Here is an 18,403-nt window from a genome sequence, read left to right on the forward strand (position 1 = left end):
TGTTCGTGGCTTTGCCAACACATAACGTTAAACGAAATTTTATTATAAAAATTTAAAATTAAAACTAGAAGTTAATATCGAACATCAGGGTATTTTTGGGGGGGGGGGGATTTTAAACTAAACAAGAGACACTTCATGCTTTCACTTTTGTACAAATGGCGATACCTCAAGAACGGATAAGGGTACTACGTTGAAATTGTCACGACATGTTCAATGAGAAATTGAACTAAATCAAAATACACTATTTTCAAATTGTTTAATTTGCTATTGTGGGGGAGGGGGGGTCCTTCATGATCTGTACACTTCTACCCTGATAGATAAAATATCTTTTCGTTGTATTTTATTGAAAAAGGACTTGTTTTCTGTAATTTAGAGTTTTCTGATAATTATAAATTTTTGATATACTGAGTAATTAAAACAAAGAATATGTTTTTCGTTTCACATTTTTTGAAAAATTTCCAAAATTCCTGGTAAATAGTCATTTTATTCCTGATTAGTTTCAAATCCTGTTAAAAAAAACTCATATGAATTTACTATGATTTATTTTCGAAAAGCAAAATGTGCTCTCAGGCGATTAGGACGTTTTTTTAAGAAAGAAAACATGTTTTAACTATCTAAGAAAATAATCTAGAACCTTAATTTGTTAAAGTGAAAAAGTTTCACAACATTTGAATTTATCAAATCATACTTATTTGGCTTTTGAGCTGCCTTGGTCATGAAGAAGGTACTTCAGGGGCACAATTTGCTATGGGGCAGGGGGGATTGCCCCCTCCAGACCAAATCTTGACCCCCTCTCAGACCTCAGTTTTTCCCCTCCCCCCCGCGGAACTTTAGTTTCTGCAAAAAATCATGTAAAACCTAAAATAAGCCTGCATAATTCAAGGATCCAGATAAACAAGTCAGTCTTGTTTTTTTTAGTAGCCTAAATCTTTGTCTGATTTTGGATTTTGAATGACAATTTTATCCAAGTCTTGATTGGAAAATTTTCCGTTTACCATTAAAATTTTGAGATAAACTTTGATATTATGTGAAATGTTTTATACTGTTTATAAAAATCTAAGGATAAAATGATAAGCTAATTGAATGTTATTTGAGCATCGCTACCAAAATTAAATTTGTGACAAACTTTCCTACTTGTATTCTCATAATGTCTTTAACAATCCTTGTTTAATTATTGCTTCTCGGTCTTTTGGCTAAAATCAAAGTGTAGTATCGGTTCTTATCAGGTTAATATCTGATACGGTTCCTACATGGGGCCCAGAATGTTAAACTTATTTTTGGAAACTGGAGGGATGTCGGGGCTTGCTCCGCTCCCTTCAGGCGTTTGCCCGGTATTGCAGTACCTCCTTGATGGGCACACCGCTCACGAGGGGAAATCAAAGTTCATGAACAACAAAGTATAATCACCTACGGAACAAGTACTGACAAAACCTATCTTCTCCACACAAAAAAAGTGACCCTTTGTAAACCTATGCGAACCTGGCAACTAAAACCCGTAGTTACACAATTCATCCCGGTCACTCGTCGCCTGAATCACGCTCTGGCATTATTTATTGGCTCGGAGCGATTAAGTAGTACAGCACTTTGTGTCTAGAGGCGTTGAGGTACGCGGGGTCACTTTTGGAGAGTTTTTTCAATATTTGTTCCGTCGGTGATTTTACTTTAATGAACACTAAACACTGACTTCTTATGCGCATCCTTTATACATTATAGAAACCATACCTGTAGTTTCCTAGCCGTTGAATATATTAAAAAAAATATATTTTTTTTTTTTGATCTGAAAAAAACGAAAAACTGTTTACAATTTACAAAATTTAATGGTGAAAAAGCCAATGACCACTCGCCATAATTAAATAAAAATTTTCAACCTGGATTGAAGTCCCCATGCATCTTTTTCGAAAATAGCATGCAATTATTAAATGCTGAAATTTAAATTGAACCAAGATTCGAACAGAATTGCTGAAGTGATTGGTTTTGTCCTCGGAGGGCTTGGTTCTGCAGTGGGTTGTTAGTAGTAGTAGTAATGACTATTTCTTGATAAACTTACATGCTTGATATATTACGGAAGAATTGTGCCCAAGCATATGAGAGAGTTGGAAGTATACTCTATAGATTCCTAATGCATTTTGTTTTGAAAATACTCTGTAATTATTAAATACTGATTTTTAAATTGAAATAGGAATCGAATCAAATTGCTGAAATTTAGATTAAGTCACAAAGGCTAGTCTTAAAAAAGTGAAATGCCCTTGGTCCCCCCACATTTCATCAAGTCAATTGCGTTGGCAACATATCAAACTAAAAAATCCTTCACTACCGCCAAGCTTCTTGGAATATTTAAATAGGGGGGCCTTTGGTGACAGCCATTGATCGACCACTCAGTTACATTACAATTATTTTTGATCCTTATTACTGAATATTTATGTTATTTTCTGTAGATGTAGTTTTAGTGCCATGTCATTAAAGTTGCCCATGAATTGCTGCTTATTGAATATGTTTTCTCATCATATGATTTTTTTGCCCATATTTACTTAATTGAACATTGAATTCTTTATTACTTTCGAACCTTGTTAAAAACAAACGATAAGGATTTACTAGGATTTATTTTTATATACTCAAGTCATCTCTAGCTATTTTCATAGCTCTAGCCTCTCCTCATATCGTGTTAATCTTTCGCCTTTTACTAAAGATTACCGTGGGGAGGGGCACTTGATGAGTCCTAACTCCTAACAAATTTTGAATGCCGAAAGGCAGACTAGCCTATACTCTTGCTGCATGTTCTAATATTCGAAGATCACTTATCTGACAAGCTCGATTACTTACCCTTAGCGTTTGACGGGACATAAATGACATGAGAGGTCAGTAGGAATACTACTTGAGGAAACGGTTTTGATTAGTGGTCAGCAATTCAATTCAGATCTTTTTCAAAGAAATGAAAAAATTTAAAATAATGTTCCAAATTTTTCATAGAAGATAAAAAGTCCCATTTCGATCTTATATTTTCTCAATGAATAAGAAATAAGCTATTGCTCAACTTTATTTTTCCAATTAATATAAAAATTTTCCACTTTAGTTCAGATTTTTCTCAAAGAGATGAAAAATTTTTAAATAATGTTCCAAACTTTTCATAGAAGATAGAAAAGCTCAAGTTCACTTCTGAATTTTACCAAAGAACACAATTCATTTCTAATGTCTCCAGAGAAAATAAAAATCTTTCACTTCAGTTTTAAGCTCACTAAGACATGAAGAAATTTAAAGTTTTATTCTAAATTTTTCTGTATTCGATTGAAAAAGCTATACCAGCGTTGTGAATATTTTCCCGGGATATAAAAAGTCCTTCTTTAATTTTAAATTTTCTCAACGAAGTGAAGAAAAGTTCAAGTTCTATTCTGAATTTTCTCAAAAATTTTTAAAAATTTTCCACTTCAACTCAGATCTTTCTCAAAGAGATGAAAAAATTTTAAATAACGTTCCAAATTTTTCATAGAAGATAGAAAAGCTCCACTTCGATTCTGAATTTTACCAAAGAAAACAATCCAATTCAAATTTCACCAGAGAATATAAAAATCTTCCTCTTCAGTTCTTTTTTCCCCAAAGACATAAAAAATTAAAGTAACATTCTAAATTTTCCCCTAGAAGATAGAAAAAGTTATACCTTCGATGCGAATACTTACCTTGAAGATAAAAAGTTCCACTTTAATTCTAAATTTTCTCAATGAAAAAGAAATAAGTTACTCTTCAATTCTGTTTTTCCAAATAATATAAAAATTTCCCACTTTAGTTCAGATTTTTTTCAAAGAGATGAAAAAATTTAAAATAATGTTCCAAATTTTTCATGGAAGATAGAAAAGTCCAAGTTCACTTCTGAATTTTACCAAAGAATACAATTCAATTGTAATTTCACCAGAGAAAATAAAAATCTTCCACTTCAGTTTTTAAGTTCACCAAGACAAAGAAATTTAAAGTTCTATTCTAAATTTTTCCGTAGTAGATAGAAAAAGCTATAGCATAGTTTTGAATATTTTCCCGGAAGATAAAAAGTTCTACTTCAATTTTAAATTTTCTAAACGAAGTGAAGAAAATTTCAAGTTCTATTCTGAATTTTCTCAATGAAAAAGAAATTAGTTATTGATCAATTCTATTTTTCCAGGGAATATGAAAATTTTCCACTTCAATTCAGATCTTTCTCAAAGAGATGAAAGAATTTAAAATAATGATCCAAATTTTTGATAGAAGATAGAAAAGTTCAAGTTCTCTTCTGAATTTTACCAAAGAACACACTTCAATTCTGATTTCACCAGAGAAAATAAAAAGCTTCCACTTCAGTTCTTATTTCCCCAAAGACACAAAAATTAAAGTTCCATTCTAAATTTTCCCGTAGAAGATAGAAACCTTAGATGCGAATACTTACCTTGAAGATAAAAAGTTCCACTTTAATTCTAAATTTTCTCAATGAAAAAGAAATAAGTTATTGTTCAATTCTATTTTTCCAAATAATATAATACTTTTCCACTTCAATTCAGATTTTTCTCAAAGAGGTGAAAAAATTTCAAATAATATTCCAAATTTTTCATAGAAGACAGAAAAGTTCAAGTTCTCTTCTGAATTTTACCAAAGAACACAATTCAATTCTAATTTCTCCAGAGAAAATAAAAATCTTCCACTTCAGTTTTGAGTTCACCAAGACATAAAGAAATTTAAAGTTCTATTCTAAATTTTTCGATGGTAGATATAAAAAGTAAAACCATAGTTGTGAATATTTTCCCGGGAGATAAAAAATTCTACTTCAATAACGAAGTAAAGAAAAGTTCAACTTCTATTCTGAATCTTCTCAATGAAGAAGAAATAAGTTATTGATCAATTCTATTTTTCCAAAATAATATAAAACTTTTCCACTTCAATTCAGATTTTTCTCAAAGAGATGAAAAAATCTAAAATAATATTTTAAATTTTTCCTAGAAGATAGAAGTTGAATGTCTCTTCAGAATTTAGCTACTGAACAAATTTGAATTCTTAATGTACTATAGAAAATAAAAATCTTAAACGTTAGTTTTTAATCTCACAAAGACACCAAGACTTTCATAGTTCTAATTCTTATTTTCTAAGTGAAGGGAAGACAAGTTCAAGTTTTACTCTGGATTTTTTCAATGAAAAATAAATAATTTATCAATTCTATTTTTCCAAATAATATAAAAATTTTCCACTTCAGTCTAGATTTTTCTCAAAGAGATGAAAGAATAGTAATAATGTTCCAAATTTTTCATGGAAAATAGAAAAGTTCAAGTTCTCTTCTGAATTTTACCAATGAACACAATTCAACCCTAATTTCTCCAGAGATAATAAAAATCATCCACTTTAGTTTTAAGGTCACCAAGACATAAAAAAATTTAAAGTAATATTTTAAATTTTTCCGTAGTAGATAGAAAAAACTATACCATAGTTGTGAATATTTGCTATGAAGATAAAAAGTTCTACTTCAATTTTAAATTTTCTAAATGAAGTGAAGAAAAGTTCAAGTTCTCTTCTAAATTTTCTCAATGAAGAAGAAATAAGTTATTGATCAATTCCATTTTTCCAAAATAATATAAAAGTTTTCCACTTCACTTCAGATTTTTCTCAAAGAGATGACAAAATTTAAAATAATGTTCTGAATTTTTCATAGAAGATAGAAAAGTTCAAGTTCTCTTCTGAATTTTACCAAAGAACACACTTCAATTCTGATTTCACCAGAGAAAATAAAAAGCTTCCACTTCAGTTCTTTTTCCCCGAAGACAAAAAAATTAATGTTCCATTCTAGATTTTTTCCTAGTAAATAAAAAACATTCTATCGTAGAAGTAATTGCGTACCATAAAGATAAAAAGTTCCACTTCAATTTTTAGTTTCCTCAAAGAATAAGAAATGGCCTACTATTTAATTCTATTTTTCCAAATAATATAAAAATTTTCCACTTCAGTTCAGATTTTTCTCAAAGAGGTGAAAAAATTTTAAATAATGTTCCAAATTTTTCATAGAAGACAGAAAAAGTTCAAGCTCACTTTTGAATTTTACTAAAGAACACAATTCAATTCTAATTTCTCCAGAGAAAATAACAATCTTCTACTTCAGTTTTGAGTTCACCAGGACATAAAGAAAATTAAAGTTTTATTCTAAATTTTTCGATGTTAGATAGAAAAAGTAATACCATAGTTGTGAATATTTTCCCAGGAGATAAAAAATTCTACTTCAATAACGAAGTGAAGAAAAGTTCAACTTCTATTCTGAATCTTCTCAATGAAGAAGAAATAAGTTATTGATCAATTCTATTTTTCCAAAATAAAATAAAAATTTTCCACTTCAGTTCAGATTTTTTTCAGAGATGAAAAAATTTCAAATAATGTTCCAAATTTTTCATAGAAGATAGAAAAGTTCAAGTTCTCTTCTGAATTTTACCAAAGAACACATTTCAATTCTAATTTCTCCAGAGAAAATAAAAATCTTCCACTTCAGTTTTTAACTTCACAAAGACACAAAGAAATTTAAAGTTCCATTCTAAATTTTCAAAACGAAGTGAAGAAAAGTTCAACTTCTATTCTGAATTTTTTCAATGAAAAAGAAATATATTATTGATCAATTCTATTTTTCCAAATAATATAAAATTTTCCACTTCAGTCTAGATTTTTCTCAAAGAGATGAAAAAATTGTAATAATGTTCCAAATTTTTCATGGAAAATAGAAAAGTTCAAGTTCTCTTCTGAATTTTACCAATGAACACAATTCAACCCTAATTTCTCCAGAGAAAATAAAAATCATCCACTTTAGTTTTAAGGTCACCAAGACATAAAAAAATTTAAAGTAATATTTTAAATTTTTCCGTAGTAGATAGAAAAAACTATACCATAGTTGTGAATATTTGATATGAAGATAAAAAGTTCTACTTCAATTTTAAATTTTCTAAACGAATTGAAGAAAAGTTCAAGTTCTCTTCTAAATTTTCTCAATGAAGAAGAAATAAGTTATTGATCAATTCCATTTTTCCAAAATAATATAAAAGTTTTCCACTTCACTTCAGATTTTTCTCAAAGAGATGACAAAATTTAAAATAATGTTCTGAATTTTTCATAGAAGATAGAAAAATTCAAGTTCTCTTCTGAATTTTACCAAAGAGCACAATTCAATTCTGATTTCTCCAGAGAATAGAAAAATTTTCCTCTTCAGTTTTTAATTTCACAAAGACACAAAGAAATTGAAAGGTCTATTCTAAATTTTTCCATAGAAGATAGCAAAAGCTATACCATAGTTGTGAATTTTTGCTATGAAGATAAAAAGTTCTACTTCAATTCTATATTTGCTCTACGAAGGGAAGAAAAGTTCAACTTCTCTTCTGAATTTTCTCAATGAAAAGAAATAAGTTATTGATCAATTCTATTTTTTCAGGGAAAATAAAATTTCCTACTTCAGTTCAGATCCTTCTCAAAGAGATGAAAAATTTGTAATACTGTTCCAAATTTTTTCCTAGAAGATAGAAAAGTTCAACTTCGATTCTGAATTTTAACAAAGAACAAACTTCAATTCTAATTTCACCAGAGAAAATAAAAGGCTTCCACTTCAGTTCTTATTTCCCCAAAGACATAAGAAATTAAAGTTTCATTCTAAATTTTCCCGTAGAAGAAAGGAAAAGTTATACCTTAGATATGAATACATACCATGAAGATAAAAATTTCCAGTTTAATTCTAAATTTCCTCAATGAAGTGAAGAAAAGTTTAAGTTCTCTTCTAATTTTTCCAAGAAAATAAAGAGGTTCCACTTCAGTTCTGGTTTTTCTCAAAGAGATGAAAAATTTTAAAGTTTTGTTCTAAATTTTTCTGTAGATACTTTGATTCTGAATTTTTTCTCCAAGAAGAGAAAAGGTTCTGCTTTAATTCTATATTTTCTCAAAGAACTAAAGAAAAGTTCAAGTTCTCCTCTTAATGTTTTCCAAGAGAAGAGAAAAGGTTACACTTTAATTCTGAGTTTTCAAAACGAAGTGAAGAAAAGTACAAGTTGTACTATGAATTTTCTCAATAAAAATAAAAAAGTTATAGTCCAATTCTAATTTTCTCCAAAGAAAATAAAAAATTTCCAAGTGGAAATATTTTGCACGGGGATTCATTTTACATGTGGAGGTGGGTTTTCCAGGGATGAAATTTTCAGGGAAAGTTTTACCCATTTTTTTCCAGCGACGTAAGCAAACTTTTAAATTGAACTTTAGCTGCTTTGTCTGAGGAATTCATTCCTCAAATTTCTAAATAAGAAAATGAGCACGTCGTTCTATTATTAATGCCAATCTTTCAAGCTCGTTCATCTAATCTCAAAAACCATAGGTTAGGTTAGGTAGAAATAAATATTAATAAATAAATAGAAACATTTCTCCGTGTTTAGGTTAGGTTAGGTTAGCTTATCATTAGCGCTAGAACTTGAACTTTTCTTCACTTCGTTAAGAAACTTTTAAATTGCAGTAGACATTTTTATCCTCCGGGAAAATATTCACAACTATGGTAAAGCTTTTTATATCTAATACAGAAAACTTTAGAATAGAACTTTAAATTTCTTTCTGTCTTGGTGAAATTAAAACTGAAGTGGAAGATTTTTATTTTCTTTGGAGAAATTAGAATTCAATTGTGTTCTTTGGTAAAGTTCAGAAGTGAACTTGAACCTTTCTATCTTTTATGAAAAATTTAGAAGATTATTTTAAATTTTTTCATTTCTTGTAGAAAAATCTGAACTAAAGTGGAAAATTTTTATATTATTTGGAAAAATAGAATTGATCAATAACTTATTTCTTTTTCATTGAGAAAATTTAAGATCGAAGTGGAACTTTTTATCTTCTATGAAAAATTTGGAACATTATTTTCAATTTTTTCATCTCTTTGAGAAATATCTGAATTGAAGTGGGAAATTTTTATTTTCCCTGGAAAAATAGAATTGATCAATAGCTTATTTCTTTTTCTTTGAGAAGATACGGAATAGAAGTTGAACTTTTCTTCACTTTATTGAGAAAATTTAAAATTGAAATAGAACTTTTTATCTTCTGGGAAAATATTCACAACTATGGTATAGCTTTTACTATCTACTAGGAAAAATTTAGAATTTGTAAAATTGGTCTAGGAGGGATATTAAGAAAAGAACTTGTTCTGAAAAGATATAATAAAGACTTTTGAGAAGTACTGCTTGATGTTGGGGTATGCAAAAAGTCGTAAAGTAAAGTTGTGGCTGAAAAGGATGAGAACTTAAACTTGTAAAATTGGTTTAGTAAGGACATTACGTAAAGAACTTGTTCTGAAAAGATAGAAAAAAGCCTTTGAAAGTATTGCTTTATGTTGGGGTATTCAAAAAGTCGTAAAGTAAAGTTGTGGGTGAAAAAGATGAGTACTTCAACTTGTAAAATTGGTTTAGGAGGGACATTACGTAAAGAACTTGTTCTGAAAAGATATAAAAAAGCCCTTTGAAAAGTATTGCTTGATGTTGGGGTATTCAAAAGGCTTTAATGTAAAGTTGTTGGTGAAAATGATAAGTATTCCAATCTGTAAAGTCGATTTAGGAAGGACATTCAGAAAAGAAATTATTTTGAAAGAATATAATAAAGCTTTGTCAATATAATTACTTGAAGTTGGAGTATGCCAAAAGTCGTAAAGTTAAGTTTTGGGTGAAAAGGATAAGTACTTCAAATTGTAAAATGGGTTTAAGAGGGGTATTAAGAAAGCAACCTGTTCTGAAAAGATATAATAAAGCCTTTTGAAAAGTATTGCTTGGTGTTGGGTATACAAAAAGTCTTAAAGTAAAGTTGTGGGTGACAAACATGAGTACTTCAACTTGTAAAATTGGTTTAGGAAGGACATTAAGAAAGGAACTTGTTCTGAAAAGATATAAAAAAGACTTTTGAAAAGTATTGCTTGATGTTGGGGTATTCAAAAAGTTGTAAAGTTGTGGGTGAAAAAGATAAGTATTTCAACTTATAAAATTGGTTTAGGAGGGATATTAAGGAAAGAACTTATTCTGAAAAGATATAATAAAGCCTTTTGAAAAGTATTGCTTGATGTTGGAGTATGGAAAAAGTCGTAAAGTAAAGTTGTGGGTGAAAAAGATGAGTACTTCAACTTGTAAAATAGGTTTAGGAAAGAACATTAAGAAAGAACTTGTTCTGAAAAGATATAATAAAGCCTTTTGAAAAGTATCGCTTGATGTTGGAGTATACAAAAAGCCTTAAAGTAAAGTTGTGGGTGAAAAAGATGAGTACTTCAACTTGTAAAATTGGTTTGGGAGTGACATTACGTAAAGAACGTGTTCTGAAAAGATATAAAAAAGCCTTTTGAAAATTATTACTTGGTGTTGGGGTGTTCAAAAAGTTGTAAAGTAAAGTCGTGGTGAAGAGGATGAGTACTTCAACTTGTAAAGTGGGTTTAAGAGGGATATTAAGAAAGGAACTTGTTCTGAAAAGATATAAAAAAGCCTTTTGAAAAGTATTGCTTGATGTTGGGGTGTGCAAAAAGTCGTAAAGTAAAGTTTTGGGTGAAAAAGATGAGTACTTCAACTTGTAAAATGGGTTTAAGAGGGGTATTAAGAAAAGAATTTGTTCTGAAAAGATATAATAACGCCTTTTGAAAAGTATTGCTTGGTGTTGATCTGTGCAAAAAGTCGTAAAGTAAAGTTGTGGGTGAAAAGGATGAGTACTTTAACTTTTAAAATTTGTTAAGAAAGGACATTACGTAAAGAACTTGTTCTGTAAGATATAATAAAGCCTTTTGACAAGTATTGCTTGATGTTGGAGTATACAAAAAGCCTTAAAGTAAAGTTCTGGGTGAAAAAGATGAGTACTTCAACTTGTAAAATTGGTTTAGGAGGGATATTAAGAAAAGAACTTGTTCTGAAAAGATATAATAAAGCCTTTCGAAAAGTATTGCTTGATGTTGGAGTATGCAAAAAGTCAGAATGTAAAGTTGTGGGTGAAAAGGATGAGTACTTCAAGTTGTAAAATTGGATTAGGAAAGGACATTAAGAAAAAAACTTGTTCTTGAAAGATATAATAAAGCCTTTTGAAAAGTACTTCTTGATGTTGGAGTATACAAAAAGTCGTAAAGTAAAGTCTTGGGTGAAAAAGATGAGTACTTCAACTTTTAACATTGGTTTAGGAAGGACATTACGTAAAGAACTTGTTCTGAAAAGATATAAAAAAGCCTTTGAAAGTATTGCATGGTGTTGGGGTATTCAAAAAGTCGTAAAATAAAGTTTTGAGTGAAAAAGATGAGTACTTCAACTTGTAAAATGGTTTTAAGAGGGGTATTAAGAAAGGAACTTGTTCTGAAAAGATATAAAAAAGCCTTTTGAAATGTGGGGGGCCCTTCTATGTCTCAATTGCATATAAATAAGTATTAAAAATGGGGGGGGGGGCCTTTGGGGGTACCTGGGGACCTTTGGGGACCCGGGGGCCTTTGGGGGCTTGGGGGCCCGGGGGCCCTTTGGGGGCCTTGGGGACCGGGGGCCTTTGGGGTTCCGGGGGCCTTTGGGGGGGGGGGGTCCTTCGGGGTTGGGGTAGGGGGTCGGGGCCCTTTGGGGTTGGGGTAGGGGGTTTTGTTGGGGTAGGGGACCTCACAAGACTGTTCAAATGGAACTTGTGTATTATAATGACCACAGAGTTTCACCCTCAAATCATCTTCTAAATCATTTTCTAAAATCATCTTCTAAAATGTCTCAAACGGTTTCCCTTAAATCATCTTCTAAAATGTCTCAAACGGTTTCGCCCAAATAATCCGCTAAAAGTAATTTCTACGTTTTCCTTTTGTTTTGGCATCCCTGCGCTGTCACATTTGAAATTCCTAGGAAACCATTACCCGCGTTAATCTCTTCATCTCATAGGTGTTCCTAGCTACACTATTATGGTTTCGATAGAATTTTAATTTATCTATGTGACCTAAAGATCAGAGAAGCCGTATTTAAAAAAGAATTTTTCTATCTCTTTCGACTCCCGCATAATTCCTAGGAAACAAGTGATGTCATTTCTAATTCCTGACGCTAAAGATCAAAGAAGCCGTATTTAAAAATAGAATATTAATTTATCTCTGTCACGTAAGATCTGAGAAGCCATATTTAAAAATGGAATTTATATCTCTTTAGAATCCCGTATAATTCCTAGGAAACAAGAGATGTCATTTCTAATTCCCCTTTCGTAGATCAATAATTCCCCTCGATAATGCAAATCAATTTCTCAGAAATTCTGTCCCCTTCTTTTATGTAATCAATTTCTCGGAAATCCTCTCTCCACCGATTATGTAAATCAATTTCTCGGAAATCCACTTCCCCCTCGGTTACGCAATCAAGTTCTCGGAAATCCACTTCCCCCTCTTGTTCTAGATCAATACATCTCTCCCCACCGTCAATCCGCATGTGCAAACTTCACCCCAGTGTCATTACACAATCACGAACAACAACAAATCAATTGACCTTGACCTCATTAGACTCGGTAAATTATAACCTGTCGGCGTTAAACTTAATTGTAGATGGCAGCAGCCATCTAGTTCTGTGCTGGTACCCCCCTCTCTACTCACACCATCAGATTTAGCGTATCAGATAACCCTACTATAGAGGTTTCACGCTCCTATCTTCAAAAATGTGGAATTTTGTATTTTTGCCAGAAGAAAGGTCACGGATGCGTGTTTTTTTTTCAGGGGCGATCATATCAACCCAGTGGCACTAGAATATCGCAGGAGGGATCATTAGAACGGAAATTAAAGGCTCTAGTCCCCTTTTTAAGTGACCAGAAAAAATGGGGGCAACTAGGCACTACACATTACTAAACATTTTGAGATAGCCATTTTGTTCAGTATGGTCGAAAAGTATTATAACTATATCTTGGAGGATGACTTAATCCCCCACAGTCCCCAGAGAAAGGGCTGCAAGTTATTAACTTTGCCCAATGTTTACATATAGCGTAGCGTTGGTTATTGGGAAGTATACAGACGTTTTCAGGATAGTGGGGGGGGGGTCGGGGGTTATGTGGCTGGATCTTTCCATGGAGGAAGTTTTAATGGGGGAAGGAACATTGCTATGAAAGAAGTGCCGGATTTCCCAATATTATTTAAAAACGCTCAGAAATTCAATTAAAAACAAGTTTTTTCAACTGAAAGTAAGGAGCAACATCAAAACTTAAACGAACAGAAAATATTGCGCAAAAAGATTTTGTCTCTAAAATTATTTATGTTAATTATAAAAGTTTTTTAAATATATCAATTTCCTTTCAAATGAGCCATTAAACAGCTCTCTATCATTATCCACTGCCGAGCTAGCCGAGACGTTAAAAAAGAAAAAAAGATACCGTATACGCAGAATATCGTGGTTGCCGCACCTGTATATGAGGGGGTTTGCCCCCTAGTCAATACCTCGCTCTTTACGCTAAAGATTTTTTAGTACTATTATTTTAGAGAGCTATTCATTCTAATTAGACGGCCTTTGTGATTTTGAGGTCAATCTTAAAGAATTGAACAAGGTTTGAACTTTAGCGTAAAGAGCGAGGTATTGACTAGGGGGTGAACCCTCCAATATACGTAATAAAAATATACGAATATTGAAGCTCGTTACGTAAGTTAATTGGTAAGCTACGTATACTTATTACTAATAAAAATGTTCGAGAATAAGATTAAAAGTTCTAGGGCCCTTTTTAAGTAACCGAAAAAATTAGAGGGCAACTATGCCCCCTCCTCCAACACTTTTGTCAAAATCGTCCAATCAAAATTTCTAGAAAGCCATTTAGCCTAAAAAATAAAATTAATATGCAAATTTCGTTTTAGTTATTCATGTAGGGTAAGCCAAAATCAAAACTTGCATTAATTTAAAAACGTTCACAAATTAAATAAAAAACGATTTTTTTTAACTGAAAGTAAACAGCGACATTAAAACTTAAAACGAAAAGAAATTGTTCCGTATATGAAAGGGGCTGTCCCCTCCTCAACGCCTCGCTCTTTACGCTAAAGTTTTACTCATTGTCACAACTCTTTTTTTTAACAATAAAAAACTTTATTTAATTGTGCTTAGGAAGGGAATGGTTCCTTCTTTGTTTTAGACTGGTTGCCGTCCTCACGTCCCCAAAAAGAATAAACCTTTAAACGAGTTCCCATTGTATTGAGTCACGGTAGCCATAACTTTTTGCTAGATTTTTTATGAGTTAATTATGTCTGAGCTTACTGATAATTGTTCCTCTTGGGTCCAATTCCCAAAGGTCTAAGTTAATTTTAATGGAGTGTTAGTTACTTCTATACGAGAATTAAAATATCAAGGCCTTCCAATCGATGATTGGAACTAGAAAGCACCTAGAAAGCTCTTCTTCCATTATTTCCAGTGCTAGATATCTGGTGCCAATGAGGATTCAGAAAACTTTGTTTTAATCGCCGGCTGCTAGTCTGTCTAATACTTGCGCGCTCCCGTCTTCTTATCCTTTGCCCCTTCTTGGTCTTCTTTCTCGGCATAGGATATGAAACAACTCGGATAAATTTTTTAACGAAATGCAAAGTTTCTCCTCAGCCCTCCTTCCGATTTGGGCGTGTAACTCCTGGGCAGTAAAGAGATATAGCATTCTAATACTTCCATCAGCAGAGACACTGATGCATATAAAAACCAAATCAGTGGAAAATAATGGTGTTCCCTGCAAGAACTATGCCGCGTTTCTTTTGTTAATTAAATAAAAAAAACAAGTTTCTTTTAACTGAAAGTAAGGAGTGACATTAAAACTTAAGACGAACAGAAATGATTCTGTATATGAAAAGGGCTGTCCCCTCCTCAGCGCCCCGCTCTTTATGCAAAGGTATTTTATTGTTTAAAAGAGTAGAGTCTTGAGAAAAAGCCAAACTTTAGCAAAAAGAGCGGAGCGTTGAGGAGGGGACAGATCATTGTAAATACAAATTAATTTCTGTTCGTTTTAGGTTTTAATATCGCTACTTACTTTCAGTTAAAAAAAAACCTTTTTTTTAATTTCTGAACGTTTTTGAATTAATGGAGGTTTTGAATTTGGCTCACCGTACAGGAATAATTAAAACGAAATTTGCATATTAGTTTTATTTTTATTAAGTAATAATAAAGGGTGTGCATAGATATGAGCGACATCTTTTATATGAGCAATTAAAAATGTGCGCCTTTTTGTCTGTCTATCTGTGTGTTTGTACGTGTGTGTCTTTTCGTCGATTTGATTGTATGTGTGTGTCTTATTCTCTGTCTGTTGTCTTTTAGTCTCTCTGTCTTATTCTCTGTCTGTGTGTCTTCATGTTTGCAAATGTGCGTGTGTCTTTTGTCTGTCTGTCTGTGAAAAATTGTGTTTGGCTTATTTTTTTAATTTGAAAAAAAAATCCCTTTCACATCTTTTTAACTTGAAAGAAAATTCCATTAATGTGTCCCTAACCATTGAATAAAAAATTCTGTGCATCTCTCTCAGACTCTCTCTTACATACGTTTTATCTGTGCCTTCGTAGTATTCAGGGGAAACTACGAGTGCTACCTTTTCATTATAGCATCTTTCCGTCGGCAAGGCTAGGCTGCTTTGCCGTCTATTCCTATCTAATTCACATAGAATAATATTCGACAGGTAAGTTTATGGATGACCACTTTCAAGTTTTTCTATTCCTAATTATATTAATTATCCAGAAGTATTTGCTGAATGAATAACATTGTAAAAGGCAAAGTTCCGCCCTTAAAACATTCCTTTGGGGTTTTAGCCCTCATATTAACTAGTCTTTTATTTCTGAAATCTCAGAAATTTTATTTCTGATGTAAATGAGAGGTAAGTTTAAACCCCCCCTCCCTATCGTGCAAATATATACCCTGAATTGGCATATATAGGTGTGGGGATAAAATCCATTTCCAACAAAAATGACTATTATATTTAGAAAGTGCATAAAAAGGGCATTGAGTGGTATGTTTACTTTCTTCATAAGTCAGTAATATGAACAACAAAAAATTTACCTGTAAACAGACAAATAGAAATTAAACAATTATGAAAAATACTAAAGTAGCTAAAATAATGTCATATCAAACAGGTCATAGCCTACATTAAAAGTAAAAATGTAGTCATAAAACAGCATATAATATAATAAGTCATAAAAAAATAAAACAATAAGAGCATCAAAAGAGTAAAAAAAAGAATTCATTAAAAGGTATTTCAGGTGTTAAAGGTTTGAGTGAAGGTTGGTATAAAGCTATCTAAATATCTTTTTAGTTTGAGTCTTTAGGCCTACAGGTTCTAGAATGAGATAGGATTTTTTGCCTCTCTTAGGAGAGGCTTTTATTTAGGATTATGGGAAGGCAGAAAAATGTCCAGTTTGAATGTTGGTTCTCACATTACCACCAAAATGGAGGCACAGATCATGTCATCTATTTTCCAGGGTTTTGATTTTAAACTTTTGTAAGAGGGCAACTTCCCCTCACTTGCAATTATTTTTAAAGCCCTTTTCTGGACAGATTCCAACCTTATGGTTTGATTTTTATTTAGTGAGAGGGCAAGCATATTTGAGAGTTGGGTAAATAAAAGATATGTAAAATTTCAAAATATAAGAAGCAGGGCATTGATATTTTGTCAATTGCTTAAGGAAAGCTAGGGAAATATTTGCTTTCTTGGTTATATTTGAAATATGGGCTTCCCATTTAAGATTGGAAGTTATAAAAGCTGTTTTTTTACTCATCAATGTGGTAAGATCTTACATCTTTTGTCAGAAAACACTTAAAAGTGAAATCTTTGAACAAAGATCTTACATCTTTGGTTGTTTTTGTGCAAACATCCTTTGTCATTCTGCTCTGATCAGTGGTCTGAGAACAATGATGAGTAGATCATCAAGGTTCTCTCATCATATTTCTATATGGCAGAAAGATGAGTTATAAAACAATAATCTTTGCAGAAAGATGTAAGATCTTAGTGCTAAAAAACAGGCCTTTAGTTACTCCTACAAGTTTTATTTTTTGTGTCATAAGTTCACTTAGAAGAATAGATATAAATGAGGGGGTTATGCTTAGAAAATTGGTTGTTAGAATTGTAGATTTCAATGGGTTTATATGCATTTTATTTTTGAGGGCATCTGTTGCAACATATTCAAGGATTTCTAGTGGACTACTTTTTATATATTTCCTGGCAACCTCTAGTAGAGTCATATTATCCACAAATTTCCATTGTAAGGGGATATCTTCTGCCAAATTCTTTACCATAATGCTGAATAAGATGGGTCCAGTTATACCACCTTGGGGTATTCCATTATAGACTGGTAGAGGTTCAGAATAAGTGTTCATGTATTTGACCACTTGAGATTGTTGGCTTAAAAATGATGAGATAATTTTTACCAGAGAGGGGTCAATTTGGAAGAGGTTTATCAACTAAAACATTATGGTCAACATAATCAAAGGCCTTTTCTAGGTCAATTGAGATAAGATTTGCCCAGGTATTTGGTGTCTCTAGGTTTTTCAGTATTGTGTCATACATATGTACTAGATACTGGGAGGTTCACACTTTTGGGATGTTTCCAAATTGTTGGATTTCAATACATTCTGCAATCTGAGCCAGTCAGATAAAAATTATTCATACAGCTTTGAAAAAAGTGGTGTTACTGTTATTGGTCTAACTTTGTCAAAATCAACCACAACACCTGTTTTAGGAACTGGAGTTATGTAACCTTGTTTCCAAAGAACCAGGAATTTGCCTGTTTTTGTGATCTTGTTGAAAATGTCTACCAGTGGCTCTGAGATTTTATCAGAGAAATCTTTTATGAGTACAATCAGAATATCTAAAGAGCAGATACTGGTTCTTTTTAATTTTTGGATTTTATTTGTAATTTCAGATTTTGTGATTATTTTTAAATTATCTTCAGAGGTTAGGGAGGAAACTCTTTCTGGATTTGGGGCTAGGTAACATTGGGAAATCAAACCAAGGTGGGGGTTTAAGTTGTTTACAGTTTTTATAGGAGGCTCATTTAAGTTAAAGTTTTGTTGTTTAGGTTCTTTGCCACAAATAAGTTTTATTTCCTCATATAATTTTTTTGGATTAGTACTGCATAAGTGTTTTATTTTGTTTTTGTAATACATTTGATTTTACTGTTTTGAAAAGGTCTTATTTTTGCTGCTTTTATTATCCTTTGTACTATTTTTAGTTTCAAATGTATACAATTAACCCATTGGCTACATAAAGCTTGTGATTTTCTTCATTGTTTATTGTAAGTTTTTCCAGGGTTAGGCTATGTGAAACAACATAATTTAGCCAGCTTAAAAAAAAATATAACATTAGTGATTAAAATTAACTACTGTGGCTTATTAGATGCCATTTGACAGCATCTAATGTAGACTATGCAATTTTTTTGGTATTTTTATATTAGGTATTGTTTATATTATTTTAGAGGTCAGATGCTCTAAAATGTTAAGGTACCCTAAAT

The 18,403-nt window shown here is 31.7% G+C and overlaps 1 protein-coding gene, 1 non-coding gene and 1 pseudogene across 4 annotated transcripts in view; all 3 read left to right on the forward strand.

Annotated features, from left to right (window-relative positions):
- Nucleotides 1–18,403, forward strand: part of LOC148950873 (anaphase-promoting complex subunit 13) — a 103,400-nt gene that overhangs the window by 78,531 nt on the left and 6,466 nt on the right. Inside the window, exon 1 of one of the 3 annotated variants that reach the window (XM_089090487.1) lies at nucleotides 15,562–15,579. The exons of 1 other annotated variant lie outside the window; for it this stretch is intronic. Coding sequence is in view for 1 of the 2 variants with exons in the window: in XM_089090486.1 (XP_088946612.1) it covers nucleotides 15,768–15,774 (7 nt within the window). In the remaining variant the exon portion in view is untranslated. Of the gene's footprint in view, nucleotides 1–15,561; nucleotides 15,580–15,661; nucleotides 15,775–18,403 lie in introns of those variants that run through there. One more of the 3 variants, XM_089090486.1, reaches the window with a different exon arrangement.
- Nucleotides 1,174–1,365, forward strand: LOC148950882 (U2 spliceosomal RNA). The gene has a single exon (XR_016141935.1). It is a non-coding gene; the product is annotated as a U2 spliceosomal RNA (small nuclear RNA).
- On the forward strand, nucleotides 2,637–2,759 carry LOC148950883 (U5 spliceosomal RNA; annotated as a pseudogene).

Source organism: Artemia sp. Qi Xiang Cuo, chromosome 6 (assembly GCF_049724085.1).
Source record: "Artemia sp. Qi Xiang Cuo chromosome 6, ASM4972408v1, whole genome shotgun sequence".
In the NCBI taxonomy this organism is placed as follows: Eukaryota; Metazoa; Arthropoda; class Branchiopoda; order Anostraca; family Artemiidae; genus Artemia; species Artemia sp. Qi Xiang Cuo.